This window comes from Aplysia californica, unplaced genomic scaffold, assembly GCF_000002075.1.
Source record: "Aplysia californica isolate F4 #8 unplaced genomic scaffold, AplCal3.0 scaffold00016, whole genome shotgun sequence".
Taxonomy (NCBI): domain Eukaryota; kingdom Metazoa; phylum Mollusca; class Gastropoda; order Aplysiida; family Aplysiidae; genus Aplysia; species Aplysia californica.
Genome location: NW_004797286.1, coordinates 1,842,102 through 1,859,582, shown reverse-complemented (window position 1 = coordinate 1,859,582; position 17,481 = coordinate 1,842,102). Strand labels below are relative to the sequence as shown.

General features: G+C 37.8%; 1 protein-coding gene across 1 annotated transcript; it reads left to right on the top strand.

Moving 5' to 3' along the window:
* The first annotated feature begins 13 nt into the window (after nucleotides 1-13).
* Nucleotides 14-17,166, top strand: LOC101846622 (probable UDP-sugar transporter protein SLC35A4). The gene is made up of 12 exons (XM_005090401.3): nucleotides 14-104; nucleotides 4,549-4,702; nucleotides 5,678-5,742; nucleotides 6,526-6,626; nucleotides 7,231-7,336; nucleotides 7,575-7,739; nucleotides 8,877-8,935; nucleotides 9,600-9,662; nucleotides 10,854-10,995; nucleotides 11,869-11,947; nucleotides 12,726-12,787; nucleotides 16,196-17,166. Exons 3-12 carry the CDS (start codon nucleotides 5,740-5,742, stop codon nucleotides 16,394-16,396), a joined length of 981 nt encoding a protein of 326 aa, XP_005090458.1. The 5' UTR covers nucleotides 14-104; nucleotides 4,549-4,702; nucleotides 5,678-5,739; the 3' UTR covers nucleotides 16,397-17,166.
* Nucleotides 17,167-17,481: the final 315 nt, after the last annotated feature.

Here is a 17,481-nt window from a genome sequence, read left to right as displayed (position 1 = left end):
TTAAATGATAGATCTAGAGTCCAATAGGCTAGGCTAGTAGATCTAATCCTCATGATTTATGATGCTGTGACTGAAGACTGAAGACACTGAGTTTTTTCATCACGGTAAGCTGCGCTATGAAATGTTGATGTGCAAGGGAACATGACATAGATCTAGATCTAGATCTAGACTATATATAGAGATTCTAGATATAATCTAGATCTAGATCTAGATCTAGTTTAGATTATATCTATATATAGATCGGCCACCTCTATTCTCACCCGGAGTGAGAATAGTGCAGGCGAGTCTTGTGGCTATTCTCACCCGGTGCGCGTTCACCAAATTTTGCGTCAACCCTAACCTAAACCACAGAATTCTACACTGTGATAACAGAAAAATTGTAGAATTCTGTGCCGTGAACAAACGTTCCATTAGCCATTTTATTACAACTGTAGCCTACTAAAAGCGTACAGTTTTGGGCGCTTTTTCGGTAGTTCCCACCCCCCTTATTTGATTGAGCCTGACCTACATCTAGATCTATATACGTTTGATTCGCGGCAAGCCTAAGATATCAAACCTAACAACTGCATCTTTGTAGACAACCAAATTAATTTACTTTTGTGTTTTAACATCATTTTTTAACTTTGTTTTGGTCAATTTGATCGTCCACACCGATAGACAGTATTCAGAAAGAGACAGAGAGAGAGAGAAGAGGGGAGGAGTTGATCTTTCGAGAACTTCCGGGCGGGTGAGAATAGCCACTTTCATATAGATCTAGGCTTAGAAATCTATATTTAGACATTAAATTAGAAGGCCACCTCTATTCTCACCCGAAGTGAGAATAGTGCAGGCGAGTCTTGTGGCTATTCTCACCCGGTGCGCGTTCACCAAATTTTGCGTTCACCCTAACCTAAACCACAGAATTCTACACTGTGATAACAGAAAAATTGTAGAATTCTGTGCCGTGAACAAACGTTCCATTACAACTGTAGCCTACTAAAAGCGTACAATTTTGTCTGTGGGCAGTGGAGAGAGAGAGAGAAAGAGAGAGAGGAGTAGCGTGAGAATTTCCGGGCAAAACAAAATGGCGACCCGCGTAGTTCGGCTCGATTCGAAAAGTTAAATAGCCGTAGCATCTTTGTAGACAACCAAATTAATTTACTTTTGTGTTTTAACATCATTTTTTAACTTTGTTTTGGTCAATTTGATCGTATACACCGATAGACAGTATTCAGAAAGAGACAGAGAGAGAGAGAAGAGTGGAGGAGTTGATCTTGCGAGAACTTCCGGGCGGGTGAGAATAGCCACTTTCAATTAGAACGAGTGTCTACGTCTACGTACACGGTAACCAGGCACCTGCCTCAGTGTCTACGTACACGGTAACCGGGCAACCGGGCATGTAGTATCAGTGTCATGTAGACTACACGGTAACCGGGCATGTAACCTCGAGTCAATATCTATGTACACGGTAACCGGCAACCTGGCTCGTAGTCTCAGTGTCACGTACACGGTAACCGGGCAGTTCAGAAGAACTCCAAGTTCAGTTTTTGTAATCCGGTGTTGCCTTCATCCCCACCCCTCCCCTGACTGTACCTTTTAAAAAAATCAATAATCCCCCCATTCCGGAGCCCTATACTTCGCAGCACACAGGCTTTGAATGAACTTTGGTGACCCCCAACCGGTACTCTTAATGTGATGTGCATGCACAGGTTCAGTGACCTGTCATGATGGCGAGCCCGACAAGACACTTGTATTCTTTTTTTCAGCAAGTGACAGCACTGGACAAAATTTGATTTACTTAAATTTTCCTTCCGGTTTACCATGTACGTAGATACTGAGACTAGGTGCCCGGTTATCGTGTACATAGATACTGAGACTAGGTGCCCGGTTACCGTGTACGTGACGTAGATACTGAGACTACGTGAAGGTGAGACTAGGTGCCCGGTTACCGTGTACATAGATATTGAGACTAGGTGCCCGGTTACCGTGTACGTAGACACTCAGAGAAGTAGATCTAGATCTAGATTATCTACCTCTAGATCTATAATATTAGTATTAGAGATCTCGAAGGAATTCTGGCAAGGGCCGGCCAACCAACAACACACAAAAGAGGGGATATTTTGAGTGGGGTATCAGGTAGATCTATCCCTAACCCCAACTCCAACCTTCTAAACCCCAACCCTAACCCTTGTCTTGCAGGCCTATAGTTTGCTCAGTGGACCTTGTCACAGTAAGTGCAGGCCCTCTTCGGAACTCCTCCTAAGATCTCTTTAAATCATGAGTCATGAGTGTCAAACCCCTTCTCTCTCTTCCTCTCCGTGTCTTTACTCTAAATGTTACTGCTGACAGGCTTCTTGAACAAGTTTTGACTGTTTTGAAGTTAGAGTTGAATTTTGAACCTTTTGAATCCTCTAACTTTTCAGGCCCTGCCATTGATTTTCATTGAGATTGAGAGCAGATTAGCTTTTTGCATGAAAATAAATCAAGCTCATTTCAGTTCTCTGCAATCATGCTTTGCATGGCACTCACTGTAGGCTAGCGATCAAACAAAAATAATTAGCTTTTAAAAAAAAAATCGGTAATCCAATGATGAAAATACAGTCGCGCAACTGCCTTGCTTTTTTTTAACGGAACCCTCTTTAAGATGGATTTTTACAAAGTCTCTTTCCCCTCCCCCCCTTGATTAATTCTAAAATTACATTAATTTCTCTATAAATGGAAACCTGCTTTTTAATGAGGAAATGGAAAGAAAGAGTTTCTTCCCTTTTGAGAGTTTTACCTTACCTGTCTAAGAAGAACAAGGAAAATTATGCTTTGCCCACTCATCCAAACAAAAATATTTAGCCTTTAAAAAAAAATATTGGTATATCCAATGATGAAAATACAGTCGCACATCTGCCTTAAACCTTTCTTTAAAGGAACCCTCTCTAAGATGGATTTTAACGAAATCTCCTTCCCCTCCCCCCCTTGATTAATTCTAAAATTACATTTCTCTATAGAGGCCTAAAAATGGCAACCTGCCTAATGAGGAAATGGAAAGAAAGAGTTTCTTCCCTTTGGAGAGTTTTACCTCTAAGAAGAACAAGGAAAATTATATACTTGGTGCTCATATGACCTTATATGCAGATGAGAGTGCCGTAAAACCTCTACTAAATAAATAAAGGAAAATTATGCTTTGCCCGCTCATCCCTGATTTGAAACAAAAACTATTGAAGCTTGGTTCCATAGCCATAGGCTTTAACTTTAAATGCTATGCTGCCAGGTGAGGGAGGAGACTCTAGATGTTGTACAGACTTGGGGGTAGAGATGTTATCTCATCCATGTTAGCCCTGAGAGGTGCAGATGGTCAGGGTGGCGTGTGTCGGTGTGAAATCTCACCAGTGCCTTGACAGTGCTCTCCAAGTAGTGCTCCAGCATGGTCACTTGACTGGGTAACCAGATGTGTGAAATTAATTTGACTAATGACTACTGCCTAATGTCCTGATCATACAGCCAGCGGAGAAAAAAGTTCCTTGATGAATCGTTGTTATTATCATTGTTATTCATGGCAGGGATGATAATGGTTGACTGGACTTATATTAGGCCTACTCCGACAGGTGGGCGAAAGGTGGAAGCAAAGGAGATGTTTTATCTTCTGGTTTTAATATATGTCAAACAGTTGTCCTATGAAATACATGTACTGTGGCGACATATCTTGTAGACTAACGCATGCCATTATCAGAGAGGCTAGTATAAACGCACTTTCCTTGAGAAGTGTGAAGTTTTGAACGCTGCTTGCCGACTGGAAAAGCAACCCTTGATCCGACCAGCTGAGCTTCTGGAACCCCCCCTGCCCTCTCCTCATATCTCCTTGTCCAAGGTGGAAAATGTCTGAGATGGAATTCTTTTCTGGCCCCCATGTGATTCCGTCTTAGACAGGTTTGACTGTAGTTTAGTACTTTATAATATTTTATTTGGGCCCTATATATATTACATACTGCTTATTGGGCGCATACACTGGGTGAGTACAGTATTAGTGATTTACTGTACAGTTTTGCCTACTAATCAGTTTGGGACAGTGACACCACGCTTCCACCACGTTTCAGTGTAAGTTTGAAAAATTTCCTCCTGTTGTTATTATTAGCCCCAATTACAAAGGAACTGCTCTCTGCACCATGACGCTGCATTTCTTTTTAAACACTCACAGATCTGCATTGACAGACACATGATGAGATACATTGGCCTATAATATACAGACAAATATATATATAAATTGTCAATTTATATATAAGCCGTCATCGTCAGCATCACATGCCCTATCCCACTCAGAGTAGTCCTTGTCATTATCAGCATCTAAATCAGAAAGATCGTAAAAATAATCAGTAACCTCCAGTGTAGTAAACACAGTTTCCACATGCGTTTTTTCCCAGACAGACTGGGTTGGGGATATGGTCCCGCTCACTGCAGTACCGGTGGCTAGGCATACGGGCAATTTTACGTGCCACTGGTGCTCCAGTTAGGGCGCAAAGGGTTAAGGTTTTAATTTGTTGAAAATCTATATCATGTTCTTTATAATCTTTTTTTTTTCAGATGTCTTCATCGGAGTTGGCGTTTGACTTCAGCACAGACAGTATGGCCTATTACTTTTTGCTGATCCCTTCTACTTTGATTGTTTTTGTAGTTGCAGTATTTTTCAACTGGTTAGGTTTGAAATTTTTCACCCATAACTGAATCAAGACTACAGGTAGGTTGATAAAGATCTGTTTATCTATTTTTTATTTAAACCTTTAGTGGAATTTAAACTGTCGAAATACTCAGGTAGACGGATTGTGGTCTAAGAGTTTGTTTAAAAGATGTCTCCTTTATATTATGAATTATGCCTCCTACTGATTGTTGTGTTTGTCTTGTTTTATCGAATATCTCTGTCTTTCTGCTTAGATGTTGTATCTCTCTCAGGCTGGGTTGGCCGTACAATGACTGGCAGTATTGAAGCCAGCCTCCTAAATGGTCTAAACTCTGTTGATGGGGTAATTAAAATACTGACATTTATATATGAAAAGAAAATTCTCAAATGCTTTCTAATAAATTGCTGAATAAAGATTCTTTGATTGACAAGGCAAGACAAAATCATCAACATCGAATTTCAGTAGTCAGTGGAAAGATCAGGAGTTATAGCAATGTTTCCAGTGGAAAGATCAAGAATTTTATAGCAATATATTTTCATGCAATGTTGACTTAAAAATGACTAGAACACCTTTGCTGCTTTAAAGGTCTTCTCTGTTGTGAATAAAAGAAAAGAAGAAGGGAAATTGGTTGACTCAACTAAGATACATTTCAACAAACGCAAGAGGGAACTGACTTCATCCAGGGTCTACTGTTGAACTTGAGAACAAATGTCAAAACATGACAATTGATGGAAAAGGTCAACAAGTCTTTAGTAAAAGCGTGATGTAGCTGCAAAGGCGTATATATAGGCTCCTGAAGAGTCACATGATGATGTAATAGAGTGTAGAGCATCTATCCTGTCCATGAGCTCATTGCAACTGGCAATGTCTAGCATGCAATGGCCTATTAGACATGAATGCCAACCTATTTCACACTTACTCTATTTATTTACAGAAGACTTATTTTTTATTTGTGTGTACCATTTCTCCATTTGATGAGGTTTTTGTTGGAAGAAAAAAAATTAACATTTTTATTTTTTATTCCTTTGACACAGACAGAATCAAATCCAAAGCTAAATCGTCCTGAAGAAATGTTACACCTCCGGAACTTGTAATTATGGTAATGTATTGAGTTGTAACATGTGCATGCTGTATGTAAATTGTTTTGTTGTTTGAAATAGCAAAAAGAGCAAACTGTTATGAAGTGCTGACAAGAAATTTTCAGTTGTAAGACAGAAATGTGTCTTGTTGCCAGAGCTGTGCATTCCCATCTTAGACCAAAGAGATAGCCTCCTGGAGCAAGGAAAAGAGAACAGCTGCTTTTATGGTTTGTCAAAGCTTTATTTGAAGAAGAAGATTTTCTCTTTACCCCCCGGGGCAGTGCCACTGACTGAAGTGTCTTTAGACCATTCCCAAAAGGGGGACATATCTCGTTCAAGCATAGTAGAATTGTAAATGGGCTGATTCATGTCACGCTCATAACTGTGCCTGATCTACAACAGGGAACTGCTGCTTTTTCTTTCCTGATCCTTACTGTTGTCATTTTCCTCTACTTCTTTTGTATGTTTGTCACTCCCTTGTGACCTGCTATTTTGGGGTGCCTTGATAGTCGAAGCAGACCTTGTGCTGTTTAAGCTAGAGAGGTGAGCAGTCTAAGTCTGATTCCCTGTAAAGACTTCTCTGTTGACACCCACCCCTTGGCGCTCATATGACCTTTTATGCAGTTGCGAGCGCCGTAAAACCCTCTACTATAATACATAAAAAATAAAATTTTCTCTTTTGTTTTATGAAATTTCTATGTTTGGAGTGGAACAATGAATTTCATATTCTCCCTAAAGCTGTTGTGTCATGTAAGTTTATTTGAAGTCTGTATTTTGTTCTTTCTCTTTGTTTCATTTTACAGACTACCACTTTGCAGCTCGGATTACCAGCCAGAAGAGAGCATTTCAAATTGGAAAACTTGGTTAAGAATTCATATATTTGGCCAGTTGTTTTGATATCTGAGTAAGTTTTACATTTTTTTTTACTTGTAAGTATTTTTTAACTTTAAGGGGGGTTTTGAGGTTAGCAATGTCTTAGTGGTTCCCTTGACCTTCCTTTTGTGCAGTTTGAAATAGAAGTTTAAGATTTCTCACACCGAAGCAATCTTGTGAATATCAGGTGTCTTTTCCCTGTGTCCACAGTTAAGTTGTTGCCTTTTTTAAAACTGATTTCAACTTGTGTTTTTTCTAATGAGAGAAAACTCCATTTTTTTACTCAACATTTCTGATGAACAAGGCTTTGATAGTTTTATTTTTGCTGTAACTGATTTGTAGCTGTTTTTGCTTTCTTTTTTCTCATGAGCCAAAATTTCCTAAGTTTGCATACTTAAATTTTTCCCCCCAAAGGACTGCTTTCCATGTTACTATTATAATCCCCCATGCTCAGATTTATCACTTACTTAAGGGTGTGTATTGTTTCTGCCCCTTTTCGTCCCTCCTTACTTTTTCTTTTCACAAACAAGACCAAGTGCCCTGTTTTTGAAATGACCTGTTTGTACTTAGAAGAGCATTGTGCCCTTTCAAAATCAAGACTATAATCTTATGGAAGAAAAATACTTTTGTTTCAGAGTCCTGGTGTACAGTTCTTATTCTATATTTCTCAACCTCAGTCGCATTGATGGGATTTTGGTATATCAGTCATCATCACTGGTCCTCAGTATAGAAACTGTGAAGGTTGGTATTTTGTGCTAGTTATGTTGTAGAATCTTAAGTAAGAATGTTTTCTTTGTCTTGGATTGTTGTAAGATAAGTCTGGTCTTTAAAGTATGTGATTGTACAACACTGGCTGTGTTTGTGCTGCTGTAACTCTTAATTATAAAACATCAAAGATACGTTGTGTTTGGGAAACCAGGATGTTTTTGTCCTTTCAATATTGAAATGATAAAATCTTTTCTTTTCTTCCTGCTCCCAGTTTTTCTTTGCCTTTGTCATGGCGTTTCCTGAAATCTCCACAAATGGATTGTCGCGCGTCAGGTTGAAAAATATCCTGCCATTTGCTGTTCCAGCTGTTTGTTATTGTGTCACAAACAACTTGGCTGTATACATGCAGGATCAAATGGATCCAGCCACATTCCAGGTATATATATATGTTTATTTAAGTGTTCTGTTTCTTTGCAAGTTAATGATAATACCAGTGCATAAGACTATTCATGTGCATAAAAAAATAGTCTCAATCAGTTTTGATTATTCCTCTTTTCATGAAATATTAAGAAACTTTTTGATTCTTTGTTCATATGCTGCTCTATTTGGCATGGCTAATCATGAACCTTTGAGCATTAAATCCCTTTTTATGATCTGTGAGCTTCTCAGAGACAGAACCTGTGTATTGTGGATTGTGAAACCCATAAGAACTCTCATAAATTATGTTACTTTACCTTACTGGGTTTATTGTGCTTAGGATCATTCCTTTTGATGTCTGATGAAGTGAATAGCTTTTCTTTCTCTCTGAAAATGACAGCTTCCAGTTTGTCCTTTTTTTGTCTTTATGAATGTAATTTTTGTTATTTTGAATTCCCACACGACACAGATTGTGGAATATGTTGTTGAAAAAAAATTCAAACTCATCCTTGTGTAAAGCAGAAATATTTCATTATTTGTCTTTATATAAAATGGAAAATGAATACAACCGGAGAGCTTTGAACCTTTGGATGCTAACCTTGATGTCGCTGCACAACCTGAAAGGACTAAAACCGTAGGATGTTACTAGATCATAAAAGACTTCTGTGTTCTAATAAGTCTGGGACTATAAAACTTGTCACATTTGTAGTTTTTACTTGCTAAATAGTCTAGCATGGGCATAGGGAAATCGGCGAGACGCTAATAACTTTTTCCTATGAACGCACTTTAAATACAAAGTATGAGAATACATTTGGGACTTGAAAATCTGTTCACTATGTGCATGTTCCGTTATGTGTATGTTTGCAAAATAATAGTATGCGTGTTAGACTATAATGGTGCTAGGGTTTTTAATGTAAACACAATGCTTTTTATTTTTTATTATTGAGGAAAAGGGATGTTTTCATGTCCTTGATAATTTGTAAAATTTTTCTTATATTGCTGCCTTGATTTATTTACTACTGATTCATATCTCATGCTTTGTTGCCACTAAGTTAAAGAACAGCTCCTGTATTTTCGAAGACCATGTCTTTTCCGTTAAAATAAATTGCTTATTTATGAGTCATTTCTTTCTTTGTCCCCTTATATTTTGAAATAGATGCTGTGCAATTTGAAAATAGCATCAACTGCTCTTCTGTACAGGATGATAATGAAAAGGTAATACTATGTTCTCCATTACTTAGTGTTAAATACAGCTTTCATTTATTATTTAATTAATTCCGTTTTTGAAATCTTTTACCAGCACTGTTTCTTTTTTTATGCAGAAATGAAGAAGTTAGATTTTCTTTATTCCGAAAAGTAAAGAGTTTAAGGCTTTCAGAGTTTTTTTTCAAAATTTCATCTTATCTGAAATGTAGATATATTTTTGGTGGGGTTACCATGGAAACCAGAGATTTGAAAACGATGTCTTTTTATTCTTGAAAACTCTCCCCAGGTGTTGACTACACACTTCTTTTTAAAACGTACAGTGTATCTCTTAGCACATTTTTCTTTTGTGAGCTGCATTAATGTAACGAAAAACTAAAGTGATAGATTATATTTTAGCATTTCTTTTAGCCAAAGACTCACATAATTTCATAATAACTCTACTATTCCCTGTCTCATTTTTTGGAGGGATGCATACAGTGTGGTAGCCTATTAAGTGCTTGAACACTTTGCAGTGTTATTTAGTTACTGTCAAATGCAATTTAAGTATGATGCTTTTAAAAAAAAACAACCTGATTCTCATTTATTTGACTTGTCTATGAATGCAACAGACTTTATCTGATATCCAATTCTTCTTTTTTTTCTTTCTTTTTCTTCATTTCACCTGGGGACAAAGGCGTCTCAGAAATCTTCAGTGGATATCTTTAGGTCTTTTGATGTTTGCGGGGATGCTAAATGGGTAAGACAAGTGTTTTCTTTTGTTATATAATGATTTTTTCAGTGTGGATTATTGTTTGATCTTGCATTGTTTGGAGAGATTCAATGTTTTACTCTCCAATTGTGATCTGAAAGCTAGGGCTTTATCTTTTTTTATAAATGGAGTTAAAACCTCATAGTTCTGTAAGTCCATAAAATATTTATATATATAGTATTTGTTAAGACATGTTACCTAGTTTTTTTTGGTAGAATTTTTACTATGAGGAAATGCTTTTTGTGAGATGATTGTTGTACCATCAGGAAGAAGTTATGGAAAGATAGAAAAGTGCTTGGTACTTTTTCCATTTGAAGGATAAAAATTTTGCTTGCTGTGGGAGTTAAAGAATAATGGGGCTGCTTCAGGAGGAAGTTTTTGCCAGACTCCAATCTGGGGTTTTAAGTATGCCGCCAAGAAAAACAAAACCATCTCGGAGGTAAATTATTGAAAAATACTACTGCTCGCACTTTTGTGAACAAAGTATCATCTTATTTTATGCTATGGTATTAGATGGATCGGATTATCCTGGTTTGCATTCTCAATTGCCTTCTGAACTTGGGTTATTTTGGGGAGCTTTTATGGCTCTCCATCCATTTGGCTGGGTGGTATTGCTGATGGATTTTGAATTCGGTGGTCCACTTCTGAAAAAAAACATACAGTGTTGAAAAGTGTGCTAAACCTGTGCAATAACCAATGATGCTTGCACTGACTTTTTTTCCCATTTCTCCTGCCCCCTCCTTCACATTTAATATTTCATAAAAGGTGCTGTGGAGGACACATGTTGCTTGTCACTGTTTGTCTGCTGCATTCAAATTGTCCTTGTGAACTTTCTGCCACATAGAGTGGAGACTAATGGTTTAGCATTTTGGCAAGAAGTTAATTTATTTTCTTCTACATGAAAACATCACACTAAAATGCAGATGCATACATAGATACAATGCTTGTAGGAGGGGTTTTAATTTTCATAAAAACTATTGTTTCTACATGAAAGGAGTTACTTTGTGTTAATTGTTAGGATGATGCTTATGAATGTAGGTGATACCTAATTGTATCATGTATCCGATCAAAGCAACTAAATGTCACACTCACTGTTTGAAATATCCAAGATATGAGAATAGCCAATAATTCTCTAGGCCTAGTATTTATAAAAAAGAATATGGTTAACCCATTCCACAGGTACACTGGTCTTTCCAAAGAAACGGTTTCCTTGAAGGAAATTCACATCACTGTGCTTGGCCTTGTTATGGCTTTGCTGTATTGTACAATATCAGGATTTTCTGGGGTCTACACTGAGTATATACTTAAACATGATAGCAAGGTATGTTCTTGTTATTTAATGGTTGTTGGGTAATAATATTTCAGTTCTGAACGTTTTTAAATTCCTTAAATTTAAAAAACTTTTCAATAAGTAATCATCTTTTCACATCAAATCAAAGACATGATTTTTATCGTTGTGTATTGCCTGATCTGTCTTTAAGAAATAAAAATGTGGCAGATTATTTTGTGCAGCAACCAGCGGATCTTTGTGTTTTAAATGTTTGTTCTTGACATGAGGTCACTGCTCTATTCCATCTCATGAAGTGGGCTAGCTGAGAATACGTTTTACATGGTTGTATGCATACTTCAGTTTTAATTCTACTTTTTTTTTTTGGTAAGTGTTTTACGGGGCTCACAACTGCATAAGGTCACATGAGCGCGCAGGACACATTTAACTTTTTCAGTTGGTAGGAAATTTTGAATTTTGCCAGGGTGGCGGCCGAAGCCTTCTCTTATCGATGTTAGACCACCAGGGATCTTTGCACACGGGCCCTCCAAGATTTGTCGCCCTTGTCCAAGAAGACTAGGTGTAGATCTTTCCTATGAGAAGATCAGGGGTGTGGCTGAAAAAAGAAGTAAGAACAGAACATTGCTAGTGAGCAGGAGAGGAGGTGAAAGGAGACAGTTTTAGAGAAAAATTTTTTTCGGCCGCTACCCGGTTTCGAACCCGGGACCTTTGAATGAGAGGCCAACACATTAACCTCTCGGCCACAAGAGCATCCTTTAATTCTACATGTTTAGCTTTTGGATGCTAACTTTTTTAGCTTAACACCTTGTTCAATATTTTCTTTTTACTTTTGTTTATAGGCAAGGTGTTTTAAATTATCATTTTTTTTGGTTTTGTTTTTATTTTTAAAATCTTTTTTTCTTTCAGATTTCGCTACCTTTGCAGAACTGCTTTTTGTATATTTTTGGTATTATACTCAACTTCTTATTGTGGCACTGGCAGGCAGGTGAGTTAACTTTGCAAAATCGATTTGTAGCAAGCTCTTTATAACAGTCAATGCCCTTCCTTTTCTTGAAGCGACATGTCCTCTCCAGTAAACTGTCTTCATCTTACATTTTAAAGGGGTGTTTCAATTCTTATTCTACTTTTGAAGAAAGGTTCACACGAAGTTGAATCAGAGCAACACAGTTCCCAGGTCAATACACTTTGTTTCTTTGCTGCCTTTGGGATAGAATCTGTCTTTAGGTTAGATATAGGGGATCTGAAGGAGAACTGATGTAACTAGTTTTGTTTTTGGAAACCAGTGAACCTGATACCCCCTTCCCCCCTCCACAAAATTAAAAGCAGTTCGGCCCGTTTCCAATCGCTACGATAAATGAGCCTTGTGCCTGAAACTTTTCTGAATATGAGGCTTATGTTACTGAGTTCTGTCTCATGTCCTTACCTTAAAATTGGTGATCAGTATATATCTTAGGGCTCAAATTTGGATGAGACCAGTGAATTAATATAATGAAATTAAGATAACATCTTTTCACCATACTTTTGCAATCTTCTATTCAGTTCTTTTTTATGCTGATATGCCAACAGAAGAGCTGGTTCACCCTAGGAATAAATTGTAAAAGGCTGCTTTTGATATTACTTATTTCTTTCTAGATCTAGTAGAACACCCCCCCCCCCCCCCAAAAAAAAAAAAAAAAAAAAAAGAAAAAGCCAACCACCCCCTGCCCCCCCAAAAAGGTAACTCTGATATTCGTGCATTTTCTTTTGCTCTTAATTGTTTGCAGATAAGAATCTCAAGTTCTTTCATGGGTTCACCCACTTCACATGGGCTGTAGTCCTATGCCAAGTATGTATATCATCATATTTATAGCGTTCGATTTTTTAATACCTGCGCAAGTATGGTTGTGTTTTAATTTTACCTGTGTTTCTCAGAATAGCTTGAAGGTGATGATGCTCATGAACAGAGCTGTTAAAGTACTTTTAAAAAGGTACTTAAGTACAAATTTAATTCCAATCTAAAATATGTACTTAAGTGCAATAAAAGTACTTTCCTGTGAAATGTCCTTGAGTACAAGTACTTTTAAAAAAAGTACTTTTGAGTACATTTTGAGTACTTTCTGCTACTACTATGCTAAAACACTTCAGTGCTAATGCAAAACATCATATTGAATAACATACATAGTATATTTGACAAATTAGGCCATTTATTACTAATAATGTAAACAGAATACAAAGCATTTGAATATGCGCACTGAACGTAGATGGAAATGGTCCGTGAAATTGAAAAAAACCCCAGTAAACAAACAGACGCAACTAGGGAGTAAGTGATATTATAAATAGAACTTGTTTGAGCAAGACAATATGATCAAATGTAAGTCAGTCCTGGAGGTCGAAAAGTGAGAAAAGTATCCAAATTGGAAAATGTAGAGACAAATTTGCTCTTAAGAAAATATAAAATTGATGAAAATGGCCTGCAAAAAACCAAAAAAATGGAAACGTGCATTGAATTCTTCATTAAAAAATTCCCAAGGAATCAAGGTATAGCCTTAAGCACAAACCACAAAAAAGTTAAAAAGAAATTTAGGGAGCCTAAAAAATTGTTAGATTGATATACATTGAGAACTCAGTTTCAGTTTCAATTGATTATAATAGCGAGTCTACTGCCAGTCTAGCCGTACTTAGATCTAGGTTTGGTCTTATCGACTCAAAGCTGTTGAGTACACAGGTCTCATTAGATCTAGATCTAGTTAATTATTCAGGTTTAAAATACATGCAAGTCAGTAAGGTACCTTTTGATTTTGTCTGAAACACAAATACTTTAGGCATTGCAAACTAAACATTTCAGTTACAATTCAGCCATCAGTAATAAGTACGGCTAGCCTGATTGTCTAGCCGTCCTTAAGTACGGCTAACCTAGCCGTCTAGTCGTACTTATCTTAGGCCCTATTAACATTAGAAAACAGGTCTCATTAGTAATTATTCAGGTTTAAAATACATGCACTGACATTAAAACCTGGTTTCGTCTCAAATACAAATACTTTAGGTAGAATCTACTGCAAACAAAAAATTTATTTACAATTCAGTAGGCCTATTTTTTATTTTTTTTGGTCAGTCTAGCCATCATATTAAAAATAAGTATGGCTTGCCCAGCTGTCTAAGTACGGCTAGCCAACCTAGCCAACCTAGCCAACCAGTCTAGCCGTTAGCAGTCTAGCCGTCTTTAAGTACGGCTAGCCTCTTCCTTATAATAGTGGTAAGACACTGTGGTCACACTGTGTAGTCCACGATGCCTACAGCAAACCAAAATAGGCCTACATGTAATTTCCTCGAGTCTTGTAAGTGTAGTGTAACAAAAAATTCTCTACTGCAGTAGTCTCCGCCTAAGATCCCAGTGCTCGGGGGAGCAAGGGAAATACGGGATCTTAGCCGACGAAGCCAAGGAAGAATCTACAGTGACCCATGAACTGACGTGACCCCTGGGTGGGTTTATGACATATGGCGAGCAAAGAGTGGTCAACCTTGATGACCAATCACAGTAGCATGGTGGCATGAGGCATGGCATAATATACCGTACTCTCATTAGCATATCGTCTCGAGATCTGTATCTAAGTTTATCCAGTTGCCCCTCCCCTTTTCCTGTCCAAAATTGTAGCTTTCCATCTCTGATTGAGTCCCTCGCCTTTGTCGTTATGTACCATTACGCTGTGACCACACCAATTAAAATTCAGGCTTTCTTGCGATATCGGGAATAGAGAAAAACTGCCTTCAACTTCAATGGTCAGGGAAGAGTTCACAGTTCAATGTGATCCTGCCTGGAGCGAACTTGTAGGCCCTACCCACCCAGCGAGTGATGTAAGTTCAGGTGGCGAGCTCAGATGCGAATGCGATGTTTAGAGAAAAGAAACGCATCAGTTCACACCTCTGTGTGAACCCGTCTGGGGATCATTGTACCATTTCATGGAATTTAAAAACGCTTGTGATCACATTCATGAGAGTGGCTGATCTTTGACGCGATGGGCATTTCTTTGATCACAACTTTTAACTCTTCGTTGATCGGCTGTGCCCACGCGGGTGTTTGTTTCGTAAATTATGATCAGAAATGCCGGCACTTACTCTTTCATTAAGCTTCAAAAGTACTCAAAATGTACTTTAAAAATACTCAAAAGTACTTTTATAAAAAGTATCGGAGTACAGTAAAAGTACTGGTTCTCAGAATGTACCGCAGTACAGTAAAGGTACCGAAAATTGTAACGTAAGTACAAGTACTGGAGTACTTTACTCCATTACAACCAGCTCGGCTAATGAATACATAACCCTTACTGGACCCTCAGCTTACAAGGAGTATAGGTACAGACCAGTGCATGTAAACCTTTTTTGAAGCTAGCTCCCACCTTTGAAAAATTTTGGTACCATCCATTCACATGTATTTCCGAGCGGGGCATTAACTTTCATTAACCCTATCCGTACGTCGTGCTTTACTATTGTATCCATACGACATGGGTAACTCTGTGCCATCACCTTCCAAAGAGGAAATTTACTTGTTCATCCAATCTGTACGCTTTGCATAGCAGTCTGTCAAAATGAATTTTCGAGAAATACTGAAAGTTTCAAAGAGATCTTTGTACTAGAAGTTTTAAAAAATGTGAAGAATACAACCGCAGGGTACAAAATGACCCCAGGGCGTTCGGATAGGGTTAAGTAAAACTTGTCACTACTCGGGTGATCTCCACTGCCCACTAAAATTACCAAATTGCTCATTTGTGGGTGATGATATGGCCCAGGTTTGCAAGCACTAGTATAGAATTATTTTATGGTTGCTTGCCATGATTTTTTGTAACAGAAATATTTGATATTCTTTATATAAAGTGAAGTAAGTGTGTTTTTACTTGCGCTTATGGGGATTTCATTCTCTTATACTTATCTCTCTCTTTTCACCTCTCCCCTCTCACTCTCTCTTTCTCTCTCTCTCTCTTTGTCTCTGTCTCTCTCTTCCTTTCCCTCGCTTTGGCTCATCGCTCCCAGATGCTCTTTCTATTACTCTGTCTTTCTCATTGTCCAAAATTGTGTGTGCTCATGTGGACCCATACACTGTAGTCCAAAGCTGCCCTAAGTTGACTGATGGTGACCCATACTTCTCATTATTGCCTCAAACATGCCTACAAATTTAGTTGAGGATTTAACTGACGCAAACAATTTTTTTTGGTTTTTATTTCTTGGTTTATTATTTTTTTTCTCTTCTAATGTTGTGTTTCAGGCACTCAATGGGCTAGTCATGTCTCTGATCATGAAGCATAGTAACAACATGGTGAGGCTGTTCATCATATCCTCTGCCATTCCAGTGACGACAGTACTCTCCATGCTCATCTTTGGTCTCCAGCCAGACACTGCCTTTGTTACTGTTGGTGTTATGGTCATTTTTGCAATATATTTATATAATTATGTACCGAAATCATAATAATGTTGTTTTAACTTATTTGATGAGTTGTTACTTATGGAAGACCTTGTGCCGGTTCCTATGGTATGATATTGCGTTGTGCACAAAAGACATGACTTAGAGGAAGTTTTTAATTGAGTATCTCTGTTATTGCACAGAGATGTGTCTCACACTACTGGAGTTGGCACTGATAAATAGGGTTGAAGCAGCCCGTCCCCTAAGTTATCATAGTAGTGTAAAAGGGTGTTTGATGCATTTACAGCATTACTACATAAGTGAAAGTGTCATTTGTCAATGTGAGCTACTTATTACGGAAAGTGGGTTTACATTATTATGTTAAAAACTTTTGGTTATATTTAACAGTTTGCTGTAGCAATTTTAAAATTTAACCCTCAGACGTTGGTACGTCTACTGACTAAATGATTGATTATTGTTTTTCCAAGTATTTCTCATTTATCATAAATATCTTCTTGTCTCTTCTACAAGTTACTAACTGTATCCTAATATACAAATCTTCTTTTCTAAACATGTTGGTGGTTAATACAAGTTTGTGTCTTTTTCATGATGAAAATGCTAACATATGCATATTTTTCAACTAAACTCTCTGCAACAAAACAAGGAATAGGCAAAGTAGTTGTTAAAGACCTCTAAAGTCAAATGTAGTCTGGTTGGGGGTGGGGCGGGTGGGGGTGGGGGCAGCAAGGGTCTACTTGACTGATTTTGGCCAGATTGGCCAATATTCATATGAAATGGGCAATAGTAAATTTTGACTTCATATGTAGCTGCAAAAATATCTGTAATTTTTGTTTGTTTGTCTTTTTCTACTCTGTCATTTTAATTTTGGGGAACTGCCTGATTATACAGTAGTCTCTGCCTAAACGCACGCTGCTCGGGAGGACTCCTTAGCGTGTGTTTACACGGAGCGTGCGTTTACATGAACCTTTGCAAAGGGAGGAAGGGATGCAGTCATCTCAATTCCTTATTACTGTAGTGACCTTCCTTGGATGGTGGGGGTCATTTTGACCGATAATGTGACGACACGTGATTGTTTTGTGAAGGATTCCCCGACTGGGGTTAAGAATACAAAGGTGTTGAAGGGGAGGGGT